Raw genomic sequence first — 22,915 nt, forward strand, 5'->3', positions numbered from 1 at the left:
CATGAACCCAGACTGCTAAGTTTTTAAAACTTTAACAAATGGGAGTAAATCCATGTCAGCTGTAGATTGGCAAGCGCTTTATCCAGCACAATGAGCAATGTAATACCATGGTAATTGTTGCTATCCTGTCAGTCCCTTGTCTACTTCCTGATAGAGACAGCCAGAAAATAAATCCATAAAATTCTATTTTCCTTTAACCAAGTAGTTCAGATCTATTGATTTTATTACATGATTTAATTTTGATGTAAAAGGGGTGGCCTCTTGAGGTAGTTTTATTTTTCTTTCAGCCCCGTAACTTACAATATTGTTTGTATATCATCTGTCTCTTTGTTGATGATTGGTCCTTAGTGTCACCGAGTAAAAGGTTGCTGTGGGAAAGGATCACCCTTCATTTTCCTTATCTTCCTCTCAGCATTGGTTCCATTTGAGTATTCCTGACCTTGTTTTCATCACTCCATGTAAGGAATCAATGTGATGTAACAAATCCCTCTATCCACTCAGAACTACTTTATTTCCTCTGGATATCCTCACACATGACTTTCCTCGTAGTTATATGAGCTGATACAGTATTTACGGTGAATTAGTTTAATTTCTTTTTGTCGTATCTACTAATAACTACAGCTATGTTTTCACAAAAAGCTTAGGATAATTATGCAAATTAACCTAAGCACATTTTCTTTCTTGGGATGCCACTGTGAAAAAAAAATCATATTATATTTAGAAAAATTGGGTAATTAGTTCACTCAGATGAATTAGTTTAGTTAGACAGGTCATTAATGTATTTAGTCTACCAGTAAACCAAGATCTTAACCATGACATAGCTACAATAATATAAACTATCTACAGAGCTCATTACACAAACTTACATGTCTTCAGCAAGAGAGAACAAAGTCAATAGCTTGATTGACCGATCATTACACAAACATCACATTCTTTTCAAAATGTGAAAAATTTAAAACTGGAAAAAACAACAACAACAACAATAGTTTCATCACAAATGAAAATGTACTGGTATGGATTCCATAAACAATAAGATGATATATCTTTATTTCAATACTATTTACAACTGATTCACACAAATATAAAAGTAAACAATTGAACTTGGAGCACATATTTCATGCTAACTTCCTTCATGCCTTGTGCATTTTACCTCTGTAGCACAAAGGCTACCTATCAAAGGGCAATTTTCAAAGGCTAAAACTGTTCTTGAAACTGGAGTAAATGTTAACAGGAACATAATAAAGCTTATACAATGCATCATGACACTGTACTGATTTCCCACAACTACCATTGAACCATATATGTTGTTGAAAGTTTCCTCTGAAAATTGCCAGAAAATAAAGACAACCTTGCATCTAGCCAAAATGAAGAAAATAGACAATGGTGAATCTAGATGCATTCTAGACTTCTATTATCTACTAGTTATGCCACTTGTGTAATTTGAGGTAATGATCACTCATAAGTCACCCTTGATTGTACAATGCGTTAAAAATGCTTGCAGTATTGATCTGACTGGCTTGCAGTAAGTGTGAACATTGACAACACATTACCACCTTGTACTTTAGCACTACACAGAAACACTTTAAAAGATATTGCACACATTAATATTTAATCCCCTAATCTTGTAATAATATTTTCATTGGGTTTAAATTTCTAATATATTTTTCCAACTAAGTTGTGATGCACATACTACTACTGTATGGTCCCTGGCATCGGAATAACTACATAAAAACCCTTTCAGTTCTATATGTTGCATAAAAATATTTTGCAACTCCAACAGCTGAGAAGGAACAGCTGTAATTAATGTTGGAGCTGCTGGTCAAATTTTCGTTTTCCACTGGATGTCAATGCTCTGTTGATGTATTATTGCAAGGTCAATGATAATATTTACATGATATCAATATCACATTCTTATAATTCATAATATAAAAAAGAAAAACAAAAAACATGAATGATGTTAAATGAAATAACTTACTCTATTATCCTATCAAAATCAACTACTTATAATAATGTGTACTCACCCAAAATACTATGAAAATGGCAAAACCTATTCCACACTTGATCATTTAATATCAGGTTATTCAAGAACACAACATGAAGTAAACAAGATGGCATTGGAACCTCACAACAATACAAACTCTTGCCAACTTTTACCTTAGATTACACAGTACTGGTACTTATTTTATTTTTTGCAAACCAGTACATGTACATAAAATTATGACTATGGGGGCTCTACTTAAAACTAATACAGTTGAACTCTTGCAATAGGTGTTTTTATTCTTCAAAGATCCCTTACAGTTTATTTTCGATCCTTGAGAAATTTTTAATGCAGTGGTTGAGAGAGAAAACCTTGAGATTTTAAAATCAGCATATGTTTGACTTGTTTCGCACAAAAGGTTACTGAATGCTTCATGGAGGAATTTAAGTATTTTTAGTGATTTTTCAACATCATCAATTTTTTAAGTTCTGTTTCAAGCACTTTGCAATACTACAGCAATACAACTTTTTCAATCATATAAAAACTAGCAGGCAAATCATAAACGACTTCAAATCAAATTTTGAAATTATTTAACAAGTTGAAATTACCTGGAGGCCAGCAACAGGTCCTATATATACAGTATCTTCCTCCTCTAAACCTGATGCCTATTAAAAAAAAAACAATATAAAACTTACAGGTTACAGAAGTTTTCTTGACATACAATATAAAAAAGAATAACATTATTAAAATAGGAAGACTAAGTCAATAAGAATATGTCACTTCTAGAAACATGCTTTTACGGGAAAAATTCTCGTACAACTTTTCGTTATCAAGGTATATTTAACCTAAATATTGTCTGAAATGCAGGAATCCCTAATCCTTTACCAGGGCCCATAACATGCAAAAATGATTTATTCAGAAACTACCTTTGCTTAGGTATTCAAATGTATGACAAAAAATAAAATAAGCATTAATTTTCTCACTCAAATTTCAGGGACAAGAATGAACTGAAACAATATATCTAATAACACAACCATCATAGGGACATTGCTATTCAACCTTTCCCTCTTTGGACATTCAATCCAAATTCACAAAGGGAAATTCCTGTGTAATGAACGTTTTTATTTGAGAGCAGCTGATGCTATGCGAAAGAGAGACAGAGATATATTGTGTATAACTGGACTTGGAGAAGCTTTATGACAAGTTGCCCCACATAAACAAAAATTAATGTAGAAATTAGGTACAGTAATAGTGGACTGGTTAGTGAGGTTGCTTAATGTATGCCTAAAAGAGGGTAGCATGCCAGAGAACTGGATGAGTGCCTGTATAATTCCACTTGACAAGGGAAAAGGGGACAAATGTGAATGTAGTAATTTCAGAGGGATCAGTTTGATGTGTGTACTTGGGAAGGCTTATGGAAGGGTTTATATGAGAGAATTAGGAGTGGAACAGAGGGAGTACTTGGTGAAGAGCAGTGTGGGATTAGGAAAAGCAGGGGTTGTGTGGATCAGATTTTTGTGGTAAGGCAGGTATGTGAGAAAGCTTTAGCAAAAGGTAAGGATGTTTTTTGGGCCTTCATGGATTTTGAAAAGGTTTATGACAAGGTAGAGAGGAAGGTACTGTGGGAGGTTTTGCAGATGTATGGGATTAGGGAAAGGTTGTCATAGAGAGTCAAGAGTATTTACAAGAGTAGCCTTTGTTAGAATGGGAAATAGAGAGAGCAAGTGGTTTGAAGTAAAAGTAGGACTGCATCAGGGATGTGTCATGTCACCGTGGCTGTTCAATGCCTACATGGATGGGGTGGTGCAGGAGGTAAAGGCAAGGGTAATGGGCAGGGGACTGGAGATGGTTAAATAAAATGGAGAACAGTGGGAGGTGAGCCAGTTGTTTGCTGATGACACTGTGCTTGCAGCAGGGTCAGAGAGGGGATTAAGAGACTTAGTGATGGAATTTGGAAATGTATGCAATAAGAGAAAGTTAAAAGAAAAATGTGGATAAAAGCAAGATGATGAGATGTACATGGGGAGAGGATGGCAGTGAGTTAGAAGTCTTAAAAGAGAGAGGATGGGTGAAGTGGATAGCTTTCGGTATTTGTGGTCACATGTGGCTGGAGAAGCAAGTATATACCTTGGAGGATTAAAAAGTGTCAGGAGAAACAAGCATCTGGAAATGGATGCAAAGAGGAAACTTATGGAGGGGTGATTGTGCCAATGGTTTTGTATGGGGCAGATATTGAATTTAAGAAAGGCAGAGAGGAAGATTTTGAATATGTTTGAAATGAATTGTCTGATAAGTATGGTAAGGGTTACTAGGTTGGATAGAGTGACAAATGAGGTGAGGAGGAGAGTGGAAGTAGAAAAGATGACAAATAGGGCTGATGAAAGAGTATTGGGATGGTTTGGACACATGGAAAGAATGAGTGTAGAAAGATTAGTAAAAGAGGTGTGGAGGGACAACCAAGGATGAGATGGATGGATGGGGTGGAGGGGGCATTGAGCAAGAGGGGAATGTCTGTTGAGCAAGGAAGGGACAGAGGATGGGTATGTTTATGTGGGAATGATATTCTGATACTGCCCAAAGGGATTTCTCCCCATCCTCTCTTTTTCTGCATGAGGGGATGGAGTGGGGGGGGGGGGCTGCTGATTAAGTGAACTGGCCTTGCTATGGATGTACTGTGTCTTACTACATTGCTTCTGACCTAGGGCACTGGGCTGGATATAAGGATGACCTGTCATCCATGAGGAGCTAAGATGAGAGGGAGGAAGGGGTGGTGGAGGGGAGTGGAGTGGATGGGAGTAGGTACAAGCCTTTGACTTGGCTACCTCCCTTGTAAGGGGGAAAAATCTCTTGGTAGATAGATAGATCGAAATTAGAATATAGTGGACTTAAAATAGATCTGTGCCAGAAAAACACAAACAAAATAAAGAGAGAAATACAAAATGGAATACACAATGGTTGTGTGGTTTCCACACAAAGAAAACGTAAGAAAAATTAAGAGAATAAAAAGGGCAGCAACTATAATGATCTCATGCCTGAAAAGACATAATGGTGAAATTAAAAAAGCTGGGAATGCTGAAATTAAAAGAGGAAAGAGAAAGATGTGATATGATAGTTCTTTAAAATAGAGAACGGAATAGAAAAAAAAAATCATGAGAATCTGTTAGTCTTGGATGAAAGAACATCAAGAGCAATTTATAAAAACTGAAGAATGACAGCTTAAAAGATTTTAGGAAGCATAGCATTCCACACAGATGCATCAATTTATGGGGCAAATTAGAAGTAATTCTGGGAGACACTATTAATGAACTTAAGGCAAAAGCTGATAAATGGAGATGTAGACATGGGACCCCCTGAGCACTGCTCCAATTTTGTAAATCACAATCAGATACAATAAAATCACAGCCCCTGACATATGCACAGTTTGAGATTTTCACTGTAAAGGCTGGCAGAAAATGGAAGCAAAGGAGGATAAAACAATTTGGGGCCATAACCTTCTAAAACTTAATAATAAGTTGTCACACATTTTTAGGAACCCACTTATGAGAAAAGGGGAGGCTGGAACTTTTGTGTTTAACCAGCTATTCATAAGAATGGAAGCCTAGGTGATAAACGTGGCTTATGGACCATCCTTGGGTAAAGATGATCACATATTAATGAAGCATGACTAAAGATATGAATGTGTATCTTCAGAATTATGAGTGGACAAAGAAGAACAAAAATCATATAGAAAAGCATAATAGGCCCAGAAGTATTGTTTGGATACAGAAGGAAAAAACAAAATACAGCTCAGAGGGGAATGAGGTAGCCTACATGCAAGATGCTCAATAAAATTTTTATGTTTTAATATTGGAGAAGGAGATGGTGGATCAGGCAAAAGGTGTGTGTAGGGGGTAATAAGATGGATGAAATGAAAGATAAGGGTCTAAAAGGAATTTCAGACCAAGTGATGAAGGACTGCTCAGCTGACTTCAGCAGCCTTACAAAAAGTCATACTCAAACACTCCCAATTAGATGGAGAAAGTACTACTTAAATGGTTGATGACATGTTTCTCCATGTTTATACAACGCTGACAAGGAAGATCCACCTATACAAAGACCAATGCCACAGACACTCATAAAGACAAATGGAGGAAAATGCTCCTGATAAAAATAATTGGATCACCATCTGGATTCAGATCTGAAGGAACACTTAAATAAAAACTGTTGAACTTCAATGACACCATTACATGTAAGGGAGAGAAAGGTCAATCATATCTGGACTTCAAACAAGCTTCTGACAATGTATCTCAGAGGAGACTGATATATAACCTGGAAAAAAGACACACACACACACACACACACGTGATCCAAAGACCAAGTTAATACACACACACACATATATATATATATATATATATATGAGGGAAAGAGAGGGTGAAGAAGAGGTGGGAGACAGAAGTTGAGAAGAATATGTTAAATGTGCATCTAATTGTGAGAAAGATAAAGTTGTTGAACATGTATTCAACCATGTGTGTATACACGTTTTCAGTCAATAAATAATGGTGGTAAAGTAGTTCTGGCTGTCAGGACTTGCTGGGAAACCATTGTGTCTAGATGCATTGCCTCAGATCCAATTAGTGTGGTGGAAAACAGAGATGACTCATCATTCATGTGGTGCCGAGATGGGAGAGGCATCAAATGGGTTTTAATGTGTATTAAGTGGGTGTATCCTTTGATTCTGCCATCCCTGTTATAAGGGGGGACAGGGCCTTTGGTATACATTTACTTAATTGTAGTACATAGGAAAGGAGTTATATTTATGGCCTGTCTCTTATTCTCCAATTATCATAATTAATTTTAAATACATGTATGTGCATGTGTAAGAGTATGTATGTGTGCACCATCATTATTCACTGCCACTTAACCTTACCTAAACCAAAAAATCTTTCTTAAACTGAAGAGAAAAAGTGTGGCATGCATTAGAAATGCAAAAATGACAAACTTCGAACCTACAAACTCTGAACATTTCTGTTCATAAGTGGGGAAAAAAAAAAGCAAACTTATTTTGCTCATGTGAGTTTGTTTTAAAGATTTTGAATGAGATTTGTTACATCCATACTTACAAAGCAATGTGGTGGGGGAGAAGGATGACCCTTCATTCACAAGGTACTAAGATAGGAGGGGCAATGAAAGGGTTCTGGATGGGTATGGGGTGGATGTACTCTGGGGGTATGCTTTGAATCAGCCACCCCAATTATATGGAGAAAAGCCCTTTTAGTACACATATGTACCAATTCTTCTCGTATCATTCCACTAAACAAAAGGAAAATTAAATGAATAGTTTCATTTAACCAAGAATAAGGCAAAGTTTTCTGGCACGCAATGCATCCTGTATTCCATCACCGAACTTATACAAATGGTCAAAATTACTCTAATTGCTTCATGAAATCAAGGGATGGCATTTCCAAAGGTGCAAGCTCTGGTACTCCTGGTGTATCAGGAGAACTTTCACTAAAGGGTGAGTAAACATATGGAGAATAAGTGGAATCAGACATGGCCTTGAATCGTTTCCTTTCTGCTTCAAAGCTGTCACATTTTGACTGAAGTTCCTTAACCTGTAACAAGAGAAATTACAATAAATGAGCATGTGCATATACGTATGTATGTATATATATCACTGAATACTTTATCTTACACTACATTGACTATCCTGAGACAGCAACATGGTATTTCTTCCTTGAACAACCCACAGATCTGTCAGGTAGCTGTTGCCAGTTACCTGGGAGCTGCGGGTCTTTTGTAAGTGGTCCTGTGAGACAGATATCAGAGATTGTCTCTACTGCCAGTCAATCAATCAGCTAGTCTTCAAAATCCCTATGAACCATCACCTATATTGTTATTTTATTGCCGATAATTCACCAACCCTTCTATCCTTACCTCCATCTGGATGTACAGTACATATATAAATATGGGAAACAATGGGTGGTGAATGGGAGTGTGTGTGCTTTGGCTGGTTACCTCTCTAATATGTGGTAAGAGGCCCTTTGTATTTAGAGAGATAGATATATACTTATGTATGAATACAAAATATAACTAAAAATTGAAAAGTAGTAGATTTTATGGCAAAATATCTACATCACAAAAGATTTGGTTTAATGCCATAAACCCTCCCTCTCAGAGATAGTTAGGACCCTGCCAAATGGAGGGCATTTTGAATAAGGGAATTTCACGTAACAATAGGACAATAACAAAAGTGAATGACCACAACATGACTCACCTGACATTTCAGTTGAGCATTTTCCTTTTCTACACGGGTAAGTTCAGTAACCAGCTGCATAATTAATTCTGACTGATGCTCTTTAACTGTACGCAATTCCTCCACTATTACTGACAAGTCCTTTGCTTGTTTACAACCAGTAGTAACTAAGGATTCCTTCCTTGGTGCATCATCCTTGCCATCTCTCTTTTCACGTTCAGTGCTCTCTCTTTTATCATCCTTCTGTGTCCCTCCTCCTAAACCATCAGATATTGCTTCCTCGTCCGGTGCCAACCTTAACAACAAGGAGTCAAATTTCTCTGTAGTTCTGAAAGAACAAGACATGTGTCATTAGAAAAAGATTTATTCCTATATCAGTGGATATGAATGGAAATTTCATCTATACACACACACACACATATATATATATATATATATATATATATATATATATATATATTTATAAAAGAAGGGAGCAGGTTTTCTGTAATGCACATAGAGTTGAAAATGACAGCATTGCAGTAGTTATTTAGTTTTCTTCATGTATTCTCATTTTTCCTGATTAAAATTTTGCCATTAACTGGGTGAAGAGCCGGAGGAAGAAGGGGAGGGGGAGGGGGAGGGGGAGGGGGGAGGAGAAGGAGGAAGGGGAAGGAGAGGAGGAGGAAGAAGGGATGGGTAGGTGGAAGGGGAGGAGGGGGAGGAGTGGGGGAGAGGGAGGGAAGAGGTGGCAAGTTAGGATTCTTAGGCCATGAGTAAAATAATGGAATACTTGAAGTCATATTAGATTGGATATTGATGACTGGCGCTTGGTCTCTAATATGGAATGGTTCAAGCAATTGTAGCCTCCTAAGGTCGTCATTGGCTCCAATAATTTTGGTAGAGTTAACCAAGTCCTCCCTGCTAAATTTGACATTGTGAAAAATTCTGTGAGGTTGTTTATTAGGTCTCTCTTGTAGATGTAATGATAGGCAATGGCTGACCTTGCATCTAGTATAACCAATGTAAGTATGATTATGAGGCTTACATTAGTTATACTAGATGCAAGGTTAGCCGTCACATATCATTACATCTACAGGAGGGAGCTATCAAACAACATCACAGAATTTTTCACAATGTCAAACTTAGCATGGAGGACTTGGTTAATTCTACCAAAATTATTGGTTCCATATTAGAGACAAAGCACCAGTCATTAATATCCAATCTAATATGACGTCTAGTACCCACTTATTACTAAAATTGTTCTTATATTCTACCCATTACCATGTGTAATTGTTTTGTATCTTATTTTACCAGAATTGTATTGTATCATACTTCATCAGAATTGTCCATGTATAATTTATAGGAAGAGTTAAGGATGTACATGTGCTAAGGGGAGAGGGTGGGGGAATATCAGATCATTTTTTGGTGGAAGGTAAGTTGAGAGTGGAGGATAGATGGAGAAAGAGGAAAGGGACAAAAGGTAGGGAGGTTCTTAGAGTGAACTCTTTGAATGAAAAGGAAAAGGAGGAGTACAGAAAGAAGCTGAAGGAGGAGTGGGAGGGAGTAAAGGATAGAGTAGAGCTGGGTGTGGAGGAGGAATGGGGATGGTTCAAGGAGGGAGTCATAAAGTGTGCAAGGATGGTGTGTGGAACAAGAAGGACAGGGGGAAATAGAAGAAAGGGTAGTGAATGGTGGGATGAGGAAACAAAGAAGGTTGTAGAGGAGAAGAAGCGAGCTTTCACAGATTGGTTACAAAATAGGACGAGGGAGTCATATGAGAGGTACAAAGAAAAGAAAAGAGAAGTAAAGCAAAAGGTAAAGGAGGCAAAGAGGAGAGCAGATGTGAAATGGGGTAAGAGTATGACAGAAGATTTTGAAAGTAATAAAAAGATGTTTTGGAAAGAAATTAAGAAAGGAAGAGGAGGCGAATCAAGTAGAGAAGAAAAGGTAAAAGGTACAGATGGAGAGATGATAATGGAAGAGAAGGCAGTAAGGGTAAGATGGGCAGAATATTTTAGGGAGTTGCTAAATGTGAAGGAGGATAGGGAAGGAAAGATAGCTGCAGTGGGAAATGCGAAGAAAATGAGAGTGATGAGTGAGGAGAATGGAGGAGAAATAAGGAAGGATGAGGTGAAGGCAGTTGTTAAGATGATGAAAGCAGGTAAGGCACCTGGTCTGGATGGATGCCATGCAGAATGTCTGAAAAAGGGAGGTACAGTGATGGTGGACTGGTTGGTGAGGTTATTTAACCTCTTCAGTACGGGCCTTAAATCTCGCGGGCAGCAGCCAATGCCAGCCGTAAGACGTATCGTAATAATACTCGCATCATAAAATATAGTCACCGCTTATATCGATCGTTCTCTCTTTCACCCGTGAATTTTGAAAACCATAGAGAATGTGATTAAGGGCAGTTTATAGAGAATGTCAAAACGCAGGGGCGACTAAAATAAATATAATCAAGACGCCGATATGGCAGCCTCACATATCCACTTGCTCCTCATGAAGCCTACGTATGCGGCACCGTATGGAAGGGGTTAATGTTTGCTGGAGAGAGGGTACAGTGCCGGAGGACTGGAGGAGTGCCTGTATAGTTCCTCTTTACAAGGGAAAAGGGGACAAGTGTGAATGTAGTAGTTTCAGAGGGATTAGCTTGTTAAGTGTAGTTGGGAAGGCTTATGGGAGGATCTTGATTGAGAGGATTAGGAGAGGAACAGAAGGAGTAATTGGTGAGGAACAGTGTGGATTTAGGACGGGTAGATGTTGTGTAGATCAGATCTTTGTGGTAAGACAGATATGTGAGAAAGCTATAGGAAAGGGGAAGGATGTTTTTTTGGCTTTTATGGATCTGGAAAAGGCTTATGATAGGGTAGACAGAAAGGCACTGTGGGAGGTTATGCAGATATACGGGATAGGAGGAAAGCTTCTGGGAACTGTCAAAAATTTTTATGATAGTAGTAGAGCTTGTGTCAGGATTGGAAATGGAGAGAGTGAGTAGTTCGAGGTAAAGGTGGGACTTCGTCAAGGATGCATTATGTCGCCCTGGCTGTTCAACTTATACATGGATGGGGTGGTGCGAGAGGTAAATGCAAGGGTAGTGGGCAAGGGATTGGAGATGGTTAAAGAAAATGGAGAAAAGTGGGAGGTGAGCCAGCTGTTGTTTGCAGACGACACTGCGCTTGTGGCAGGATCGGAGGAGGGATTGAGGAAGTTGGTGGGAGAGTTTGGGAGAGTATGTGATAGAAGAAACCTAAAGATAAATGTGGGTAAAAGTGAGGTGATGAGATGTACAAGGGGTGAAAGTGGCAGTAGACTGGTAGTGAGCATTAAGGGAGAGCGACTGGAGGAAGTGAATAGTTTTAGATACTTGGGTGCAAATGTGGCAGGAAAAGGTGGAGTGAAGGTGGAGGTAGAATGTAGATTGAGAGAAGCGAGTAAATGCCTTGGTGGATTAAAGAGTGTAATGAGGAATAGACATTTGGGAATGGATGCTAAGAGGAGACTGTATGAAGGAGTGATTATACCAACAGCACTGTATGGGGCAGAAACATGGAACATAAGAGAAGAAGAGAGAAGGAGTTTGAATGTGTTTGAGATGAGGTGTCTGAGAAGTATGATGGGGGTTACTAGGCTAGATAGAGTGAGAAATGAGGAGGTGAGGAGGAGAACAGGAGTGGAAAAGGAGCTGGGAGATAGGGTTGATGAAAGAATATTAGGATGGTTTGGACTCATGGAAAGAATGAGTGAAGAAAAACTAGTAAAAGAGGTATGGAAGGCAGATGTGGAGGGAGTGAACATGAGGGGATGTCCTAGGATGAGGTGGATGGATGGGGTGAAGGGGGCTTTGGGGAAGAGGGGAATGACTGTTGAGGAAGGTCGGGAGAGGACAGAAGACAGGGGTGAATGGAGAATGGTTGTATATGGATGATGTTGTGATTGCATGAGGTTGAATGGGCGGGGGGATGGGGGGGTGAGGTAGTATGTGTGAGCAAAATTTGACGCAGCCTGAAGGGATTTCTCCCCCGTCCTCTCCTTTTATGCAATGGGGGGGACGGAGAGGGGGAGGTCGCCGATTTAATGAAGCGGCCTTGCTGTGGATGTGCTGTGTCTTGCGACACTGCTTCTGACCCAGAGCAGTGGACAAGGTGCAGGGATGACCTGTCATCCAGGAGGTGCTCAGATAAGAGGGAGGGTGGAGGGGTGTGGAGTGTATTCAGGGATGGAATGGGTGGAAATGATTTTATGCCTTTCCCTTTTTGGCTACCTCCCTTGTAAGGGGAAAAAAGCCTTGGTATATGTAAGTATGTATGTACAATTGTCATTGTTGCTATATTTGATTGTGTGCTTTTTGTTATTGCAGTCTACATACATATACCAAGGGTTTTTCCCCCTTACAAGGGAGGTAGCCAAAAAGGAAAAGGCATTAAATCACTCCCACCCATTTCATCCCTGAATACACTCCACACCCCTCTACCCTCCCTCTTATCTTAGCACCTCATGGATGACGGGTCATCCCTGCACCTTGTCCACTACCCTGGGTCAGAAGCAGTGTCACAAGACACAGCACATCCACAGCAAGGCCGCTTCATTAAATCGGCGAACCCCCTCTCCATCCCCCCATGCATAAAAGGAGAAGACGGAGAGAAATCCCTTCGGGCTGTGTCAAATTTTGCTTACACATACTACCTCACCCGCCATCCCCCTGCCCATTCCACCGCATGCATCACAACATCATCCATATACAACCACTCTCCATTCACCCCTGTCTTCTGTCCTCTCCCGTCCTTCCTCAGCAGACATTCCCCTCTTCCCCTAAGCCCCCCTCACCCCATCCATCCACCTCATCCTAGGATGTCCCTTCATGTTCACTCCCTCCACATCTGCCTTCCATACCTCTTTTACTAGTCTTTCTTCACTCCTTCTTTCCATGTCTTTCTTAAGACAAAATGTCGAGCTCTACAATTAAAGGAAACAAAATGAAAGAATAGGGAGACCTAGTTTCTGTTCACCCAGTTAATGGCAAAATTTTAATCAGGAAATTTGAGAATATGTGAAAAAACTAAATACCTATTGCAACTCTAATCCATTCAGTGACTGTTCTAAAACCTAAATGTTCATGCATACATACATATACCAAGGCTTTTATCCCCTTTCAAGGGAGGTAGCCAAAAAGAAAAAGGCATAAAATCATTCCCACCCATTTCATTCCTAAATAAACTCCACTCCCCACCACCCTCCCTCTTATCTTAGCACCTCCTGGATGATGGGTCATCCCTGCACCTTGTTCACTGCCCTGGGTCAGAGGCAGTGTCACAAGTCACAGCACATCCACAGCAAGGCCGCTTCATTAAATCAACAACCACCCTCTCTGTCCCCCCATGCATAAAAGGAGAAGACGGGGAGAAATCCTTTTGGGCTGCGTCAAATTTTGCTTACACATACTATCTCACCCTCCATCCCCCTGCCCATTCCACCTCATGCATCACAACATCATCCATATACAACCATTCTCCATTCACCCCTGTCTTCTGTCCTCTCCCGTCCTTCCTCAACAGACATTCCCCTCTTCCCCAACGGCACCTTCACTCCATCCATCCACCTCATCCTAGGACGTCCCTTCATGTTCACTCCCTCCACATCTGCCTTCCATACCTCTTTTACTAGTTTTTCTTCACTCATTCTTTCCATGTGTCCAAACCATCCTAATACTCTTTCATCAACTCTATCTCCCAACTCCCTTTCCACCCCTGTTCTCCTCCTCATTTCTCACTCTATCTAGCCTAGTAACCCCCATCATACTTCTCAGACACCTCATCTCAAACACATTCAAACTCCTTCTCTCTTCCTCTCTTATGTTTCATGTTTCTGCCCCATAAATGTTTGCTAACCAAAATAATTATGGCAAACATGCCAAAGTACTACTAAATCAGTGGGATTGTATGTACAGGGATATATGTTTGTACCCCAAAGTATCTTTCATCAGCAGACAAAAATTTTTCACAAAAGTTGTTTGTTAACCAATTTGTTCTTAAAATGGGGCAATCATTATTTGAGATCCAACTGTACAACCAATATCCATAATTATTACTATGAAAATAAGAAGGGGCCTCCACAAAGCCATAAAAGCTAAGAATCATATATGCGGTGTCTATGAAAGAAGAAGAAGAAGGAAAAAAAAAAAAAAAAGAAGAAGAGGACACATATATGGGACAGATCCTTACTTATTCAGGTCAGAAGTAATGCTGTCTGCTTTTCTGGTACTGGCCCTTCCTGGGGTCCCTTCCCGTGCCATGCTTCCTGTACTCCAGCTGCTAATTCCGCTGCTTCCTCCACTTGCACTAGCCATTTTCTTCCTATGATTTTCTATCACCTTTGCATACTTCTCCAGCTGATGTATTCTACACCTTTGGAGAGAAGAATGTGTTCAGTTGTATCATTATGACAACCATAACATGAAAAAAGTATAAGTATATATATATATATATATACATATATTGGTTACAAAATAGGACAAGGGAGTCATATGAGAGGTACAAAGAAAAGAAAAGAGAAGTAAAGCAAAAGGTAAAGGAGGCAAAGAGGAGAGCAGATGTGAAATGGGGTAAGAGTATGACAGAAAATTTTGAAAGTAATAAAAAGAGATTTTGGAAAGAAATTAAGAGAGGAAGAGGAGGCGAATCAAGTAGAGAAGAAAAGGTAAAAGGTGCAAATGGAGAGATGGTAATGGAAGAGAAGGCAGTAAGGGGAAGATGGGCAGAATATTTTAGGGAGTTGCTAAATGTGAAGGAGGATAGGTAGGGAAAGATAGTTGCAGTGGGAAATACCAAGAAAATGACTGTGATGAGTGAGGAAAATGGAGGAGAAATAAGGAAGGATGAAGTGAAAACAGTTGTTAAGATGATGAAAGCAGGTAAGGCACCTGGTCTGGATTGATGTCATGCAGAATGTCTAAAAAAAAGGAGGTACAGTGATGGTGGACTGGTTGGTGAGGTTATTTAATGTTTGCTGGAGAGAGGGTACAGTGCCGGAGGACTGGAGGAGTGCCTGTATAGTTCCTCTTTACAAGGGAAAAGGGGACAAGTGTGAATGTAGTAGTTTCAGAGGGATTAGCTTGTTAAGCATAGTTGGGAAGGCTTATGGGAGGATCTTGATTGAGAGGATTAGGAGAGGAACAGAGGGAGTAATTGGTGAGGAACAGTGTGGATTTAGGACGGGTAGAGGTTGTGTAGATCAGATCTTTGAGGTAAGACAAATATGTGAGAAAGCTATAGGAAAGGGGAAGGATGTTTTTTTGGGCTTTTATGGATCTGGAAAAGGCTTACGATAGGGTAGACAGAAAGGCACTGTGGGAGGTTATGCAGATATATGGGATAGGAGGAAAGCTTCTGGGAGCTGTCAAGAGTTTTTATGAGAGTAGTAGAGCTTGTGTCAGGATTAGAAATGGAGAGAGTGAGTGGTTCGAGGTAAAGGTGGGACTTCGTCAAGGATGCGTTATGTCGCCCTGGCTGTTCAACTTATACATGGATGGGGTAGTGCGAGAGGTAAATGCAAGGGTAGTGGGTCAGGGATTGGAGATGGTTAAAGAAAATGGAGGAAAGTGGGAGGTGAGCCAGCTGTTGTTTGCGGACGACACTGCACTTGTGGCAGGATCGAAGGAGGGATTGAGGAAGTTGGTGACAGTTTGGGAGAGTATGTGATAGAAGAAAGCTAAAGATAAATGTGGGTAAAAGTAAGGTGATGAGATGTACAAGGGGTGAAAGTGGCAGTAGACTGGAAGTGAGCATTAAGGGAGAGCGACTGGAGGAAGTGGATAGTTTTAGATACTTGGGTGCAAATGTGGCAGGAAAAGGTGGAGTGAAGGTGGAGGTAGAATGTAGATTGAGAGAAGCGAGTAAATGCCTTGGTGGATTGAAGAGTGTAATGAGGAATAGACATTTAAGAATGGATGCTAAGAGGACACTGTATGAAGGAATGTTTGTGCCAACAGCACTGTATAGGGCAGAAACATGGAACATAAGAGAGGAAGAGAGGAGTTTGAATATGTTTGAGGTGAGGTGTCTGAGAAGTATGATGGGGGTTACTAGGCTAGATAGAGTGAGAAATGAGGAGGTGAGGAGGAGAACAGGGGTGGAAAGGGAGTTGGGAGGTAGTGTTGATGAAAGAGTATTAGGATGGTTTGGACACATGGAAAGAATGAGTGAAGTAAGACTAGTAAAAGAGGTATGGAAGGCAGATGTGGAGGGAGTGAACATGAGGTGACGTCCTAGGATGAGGTGGATGGATGGGGTGAAGGGGTTTTGGGGAAGAGGGGAATATCTGTTGAGGAAGGACGGGAGAGGACAGAAGACAGGGGTGAATGGAGAATGGTTGTATATGGATGATGTTGTGATGCATGAGGTGGAATGGGCAGGGGGATGGGGGATGAGGTAGCATGTGTGAGCAAAATTTGACGCAGCCCGAAGGGATTTCTCCCCGTCTTCTCCTTTTATGCATGGGGGGATGGAGAGGGGGGTTGTTGATTTAATGAAGCGGCCTTGCTGTGGATGTGCTGTGTCCTGCGACACTGCTTCTGACCCAGGGCAGTGAACAAGGTGCAGGGATGACCTGTCATCCATGAGGTACTAAGATAAGAGGGAGGGTGGAGGGGTGTGGAATGTATTCAAGGATGAAATGGGTGGGAATGATTTTATGCCTTTCCTTTTTGGCTACCTCCCTTGTAAGGGGGAAAAAGCCTTGGTATATGTATGTATGTATGTATATATATATATATATATATATATATATATATAAACTTCACATGGAAGCATTTAGAGTTAATGACAGAGTTTGTGATGGTATGCGATAGGAGAAAGTTAGAGGTAAATGTGGGAACTGAGGTGATAAGATGTACAAGGGGAGGGGATGGCAGCAAATTGGAAGTGAGTATTAAAGGAGAGAGGCTGGAGGAAGTGGGCAGTTTAAGTATATGGGGTCACATGTGGCAAGAAATGGTGGAGTGGGGGTGGAGGTAAATTGTGGATTGAGAGAAGCAAGTAAATGTCTTGGGGGACTGAAAAGTGTAATGTGAAATAGGCATCTGGGAATGAGTGATTATACCTACAACACTGTATGGGGCAGAGACTTGGAATTTAACCACTTCAGTATGACTCAAATCCTCACGTGCAGCATCGGGTGCCACATGTAATTTGTATCACACTACTTGCATTATAAAATATAAAATTGTTGCTGTATTACTCATTCTCTTTCACTCTGAATAATTATAAACACCAAAACATGATCAAACCAGTTCACAGAATCTGGGGTTAACTCATGTACAACTACATGAATTGCATTTTGGCTTGAACCTCTCTCTTTTTTTTTTTTTTTTTCTAGGCAGCAGAGCTCTAATGGGCACTGATAATGGAGGTGATTAGTTTCAGGTATTTGGAGCGTGGTTGGTTTGGTGGCATGATAGCTTTGGTACCACTGAAAGGGGTCACGTACTGGAAAAGTTTGGGAAACATCAGTCTAAAGGGGGTTCCACACGTGCATGCTTTACCGTAGGCTTGCCTGCACAAACCGGTTTGTATACGGATTCCCGTGCGTGTGGATGAAGTAGTAAACAGTATAAAAACGCTAAAATGAGGTCTTTGTCAGGCATGATTACCACCACCTAGACCTAGAAATGGACTGATGATTGTGCATACTTTTTTGTAACATGTGGACACGCAGGGGTGTTCCGTATAGTTTGCACAAACTCGTAACGCACAAGTAAGTCGCTGCGTCTGGAACCCCCTTAAGAGACATGGCTGATTTTTTATGGATCTGGAATGTAAGGCTGGTGCTGGGGTGAGGTGCATTTTGGCTTTAACCTCTTTTTTTTTTCGAAGCAGCAGATGCTCTAATGGGCACTGGTAATGGAGGTGATTTGCTTCAGGTATTTGGAGTGTGGTTTGTTTGGTGTCTTTTTTTGTGATGGAAAGGATGCTGGTGTTTTTTTTTTTTTTTTTTGTATTCTGCCACTTGTTCTAATATTTTGGGTAGGGAGTTGGCTCTTCTTGGCTTTGCGGAGGGGGTTGTGATGGGCTACAGAGACAGGGTGAATGTGAAAAATCTAACTTATCTTCATCTAACTACTTAACTCTTACCCCAAGAGCTCCTGCTGCCGCACATGATAATCTCGTTGTAATGACAGACTTTCCAGAGCATAGCTCACACCTGTCAGAGTCAAAGCTGTCTCCAAAAGCTCTGCAGCATTTCTATGATATGAAATAGCTTCCTCTAGCTGCCCTCTACGCAGACAAGCCTCTGCTCTTCTGTGTTGGCGATGAGCCTGTGAAGAAAATTCAGTAACTATAGTGTACTCTGGTGGCATTAAAAAACTTGTATCTGCATAAATAACCATCAACTACTATACCTCTACTATACATAAGAAAGTGTAACTATTAGCCCTTCCTATACCAGAGACCCTGTCTGGGGTATTAGCTGCGCAAGTTTTAGGCCGCTAATACTTCAGGGATAGGAGTGATAATCATATGGTTCAGAGTCACATATCATTCTTTTATGACTGGGAACTAACTACCACTCAAAGATGAACACACATCCATCCTTTCTGTTACTCTCTTTAAATCTCTCCTCACCATCCCAGACACCTCTTCCTTTTCTCTTAGGAAAAGCACACTTTGGCAAAGGACAAGAATAAAGCCACTATGTTCCCAAGGCACTTGATCTCCCAGTTGCGGCTCAGGAGGTCTCTCAACCAAATTTGATTATATTTCCCCCAATTTTTTCATGTAAGGAGATGTAATAACTGGTGACTGTTCCCTCCCTCCTACTATTGTCATCTGGCAACATAAAAAACATTCCCACAACAGTTTGTTTCTTTGTAGAGATCTATGGGAGGACCTGAGGACTATTCCCAGCTACTATAAGACTGGTATTCTAATTGGTGAAACTTGAGGCAACCGTTATTATTCTTAATCAAGTTTCACTTTGTGGCTATGGTGTGGTGGTTCCTATTGTTTTCTCACCAATACCAATACTATTCTAACTTAAAATAATCTAAACTTATCTAAGTAAAAGTTTGGTGGCATTATAAAATACATCTGATCCCAGATAGTCATGGGTTCTGAATTTGTGTTTTTCATGGGTTCATTTCATCATTTTGGCTGTTTACAGAGGTTGAAATTTATTTGAGTGCCTTCTTGTAGCTATTTCTTAGTCTACAGCATGGGCCCACTACTGCCCTGTAAAAATTTTGTGTCTTTAATTTGTGTATATTCAGTCTATTGTATTGAATAAAATGGTTATGCAGCCCATGATAGTCTTTCTCTCAGTTATCTGGCCCACTGTGAAATAAGTTTAGGGATCCCTGGTCACTAAACATGGGTCTGGAGGGGCTAGAAATTAGTCTGTGTCCCTAAACCCCCATAAATGTCAGGGGTCAGGTGTACAAGAGAATGCTAACATCCTTTATTCTACTATAGCTAAATTCTAAAAAGTTCTCCAATATCTTCTCATAAAATGAACTTTTATCATTATGATGGCAATACTGTTGTCTTAACTTACCATACTTTCATCAACCTATATACCAAAAGGCCTCTCCCATATAAATCTCCCCTTTATGAAGGAGGTAGTCAGCCAAGACCCACCCTAACCCATCCCTTCATAGCAATAGATAAAAAGGGAGAGAATCCTTGCATGTTACAAAATAGGATAAACAAAAGGGGGAAGAACTGGGACACAAAGGCAGATGTGTGGAGGTTGCACAACACCATGTGAAGGTGACTCAGCCCTGTGATTCAACATAGAAGAGTGACTCCTTAAACTGGAAACTGAGAACCTGAGGCTTTGTTGCATTCCTGTTCACACAGCTATACATGCACGTGGGCACAAACTAGTACAATTTTACGATGGGATAACAATAACCTTACCATTTGAAGGGTGAAAGCACAATTGTACATTTACATAAATACAATTAGGGGTGAATGGAGCAGGGTTGTGTATAGATGAGGCTGTGATGCATGAGGGGGAGTGGGTGGGGAATGGGGGGTGAGGAAGTATGTATGAGAAAAAAAATTGACGCAGCCCAAAGGGATTTCTCCCCGTCTTCTCCTTTCCTGCATGAGGGGACGGAGAGGGGGGGGGGGTCACCAAATTTATGAAGCGGCCTTGCTGTGGATGTGCTGTGTCTTGCGACACTGCTTCTGACCCTGGGCTGTGGACAGGATGCAGGGATGACCCATCATCCAGGAGGTGCCAAGATAGGAGGGAGGGTAGGAGGGTGGAGGGGAGTGGAATATATGGGAAATGAAATGGGTGGGAGTGATTTCTATGCCCTTTTTCTTTTTGAATACCCCCCGTGTAAGGGGAAAAAGCCTTTGGTATATGTATGTATGTATGTATATGTGGTCACAAACTAGTACAAATTTACAATGGGATAATAACCTTAGCATTTGAGGGGTGAAACCAACCATGTGGTACTTTTCCATTCATTCTCACTATTGTCACACTATTCTATTCATTTCAAAGGTACCCCTGTAGCAGTAGAGTGATTATAGCCTACTTTGAACAAATGTATCTATCCTGCTGAGTACTGTACCATTTTTCCTTATATCTATATGGCAGAACTTAAGAGTAGTAGTCTCAATACTGTCACCAACTCCTTGTGTGATAATTGTGAAAATATACAACCCATTGTACATTGAATATATGAACATTTGGAGGTAACTGTTCGGGACTTTCATCACAATAACACTAATTACAAATTTTCTTCAAACACTAGTGACAAGCCTAATGACTCATTGACACAAGAGTTTATTTACCCATTTTGTTGATGCTTTATCTTCTATTTAATTTTCCACAAGATTCTTGTGGAAAACAAAATGGTGGTCTAGCCCCCACTGGAGATAAAAGCCCAGCAATATCTCTGGTGTTCCAAGATTGATAATTATGCTGCATTGTAGGTGATGTCATCTCAGAGTAGAATTTCACATGATCATACATTAAAACGATGATGCCAATGATCGCTCATCAATCATGTCAGCACATATTATGTTTGTCGACTATATTATCAACACTAACATATCAACTTAGGTTGAAATGTCTGCTACAAACAGCAAGTACAATGCTACCTGCATTGCAAGCTCAGTCAAACTAAGTAGCTAGCTGCTAATTGCGGTGGGTTGAACTGACATCTCTGTATGGGCCAAGTTGGCATGTTTGGGCCGAGCTGGCCGGCAAGCATATACAGTGCAACCTCAGATAACAAGCTTAATCTGTTTCATGACTCCATTCTTAAATTGAAACTTTTGCTTACCAAAATAATTATAGCAAGCACACCAAAGCACTACTGAGTAGGTGCCATTGTGTGTACAGGCGTATGTTCATATCCTGAAATACATTTTGAGTGACAAAAATTGTTCACAAAACTTGTTTGTTAACTGATTTGTTCATTAAATGGGGCATTCAACTGTAAATGTAATAATTTCCAACAGTCGCCCCAGGAATCAAACCGAGGTTACACTAACTGCCAAACCAACGTGTAACCCCAGTTTGATTCCTGGGTTGACTGTTGGAAATTATTTGTATATTACTAGTGATTCACTTCAGATATGTATGCATATTGATTTTGCTATTTGTAACACAATGGGAGGGGTTGAGGACTGAATGGTAAAATTCCAGAATCATGCAAACACAGATATTTCACATGAAAATTATGTTGTCCAATATCTCCTGGAATTTGTGAAATTTCATCTCACCTAACCTAAAGCTAGCCTACCTATTCGGGAATATTTCCCAAACAAATTCATAGTTGTTGGAGTTGTGATACAGATGAGAGAGTGAGAGAGTGAGAGAGTGAGAGAGAGAGAGAGAGAGAGAAAGAGAGAGAGAGATAGAGAGAGAGAGAGAGAGAAATGAAGTGCACACCTACATGCTATAGCATTAGAAAATTAACGGTCAATTTATAGTTTCACCCAACCATAGAATTTGATATGTGGCTTATGTGTTTCTGGTGAGAAATGTTGTGATATGAACGATGATGTACATTTCCATTGCAAATGCTTACTTTTGAAGTAATTAAGTACTGAATTTATGCACTTATGTGTACTTCTCCTGAACAATGTGAGGGCACGTGTGGGATATCGGGGTTTTTGGGTGAAACTATAAATTGACCAAATTAACTATTAATTTTGTAAATAATAATACATCAATGTCATAAGTACTTTTCTTGATGGATATCAACATCAGAAAATGTTGATAAAATCTATGCAGAAACTAATGAAGTTGCATTGACTCCTTCAGATGCCATCTTTGTTTTGATAGATTCAAAGGTCGGAAATGACGACAACCCTGATGACCTCCAGAATTACAGGTACTGCATTACTAAATGCAGGTTAGTTTAGGTAGGTAGGTTAAGTATATTCGGTTAGGCTAGGTTAGAATAGACAAATTCATCATACTTTAATTTCTTTGACCTCTGCCTCTACCAAAACAAAGATGGCATCTCAAGCAACCATAGCAGCTGTTTGTGCATCTATAGGTTTTAGCAACTTTTCTAGTATTGATGTCTGCCAAGAATAACGTATACTACATTGATGTATTATAATTAACAAAATTATCATTTAATATTTATTGCTATTTTGTGTAGGTGTGCACTTCTAAAAATTACCAAAAATACAAATTGCTTTGGAGTATTATAAGACAAGAATTTACAAAGACCTACCTCATAACCTGACCAATGA

At 40.0% G+C, this 22,915-nt stretch overlaps 1 protein-coding gene across 2 annotated transcripts in view; it reads right to left on the minus strand.

Annotated features, from left to right (window-relative positions):
- Positions 1 to 1,032: 1,032 nt before the first annotated feature.
- Positions 1,033 to 22,915, minus strand: part of LOC143029135 (uncharacterized) — a 22,697-nt gene continuing 814 nt past the window's right edge. For both annotated transcript variants that reach the window (XM_076191584.1, XM_076191583.1), the window contains exons 2-5: positions 18,320 to 18,504; positions 14,414 to 14,596; positions 8,235 to 8,541; positions 1,033 to 7,572 (exon numbers count right to left, since the gene is read on the minus strand). In XM_076191584.1, coding sequence (XP_076047699.1) covers positions 7,384 to 7,572; positions 8,235 to 8,541; positions 14,414 to 14,596; positions 18,320 to 18,504 — 864 coding nt within the window. In that variant the 3' untranslated portion in view covers positions 1,033 to 7,383. The remainder of the gene's footprint in view (positions 7,573 to 8,234; positions 8,542 to 14,413; positions 14,597 to 18,319; positions 18,505 to 22,915) is intronic.

The sequence above is a fragment of the Oratosquilla oratoria genome, chromosome 10 (genome assembly GCF_046742065.1).
Source record: "Oratosquilla oratoria isolate Oo_2021 chromosome 10, ASM4674206v1, whole genome shotgun sequence".
Taxonomy (NCBI): Eukaryota; Metazoa; Arthropoda; class Malacostraca; order Stomatopoda; family Squillidae; genus Oratosquilla; species Oratosquilla oratoria.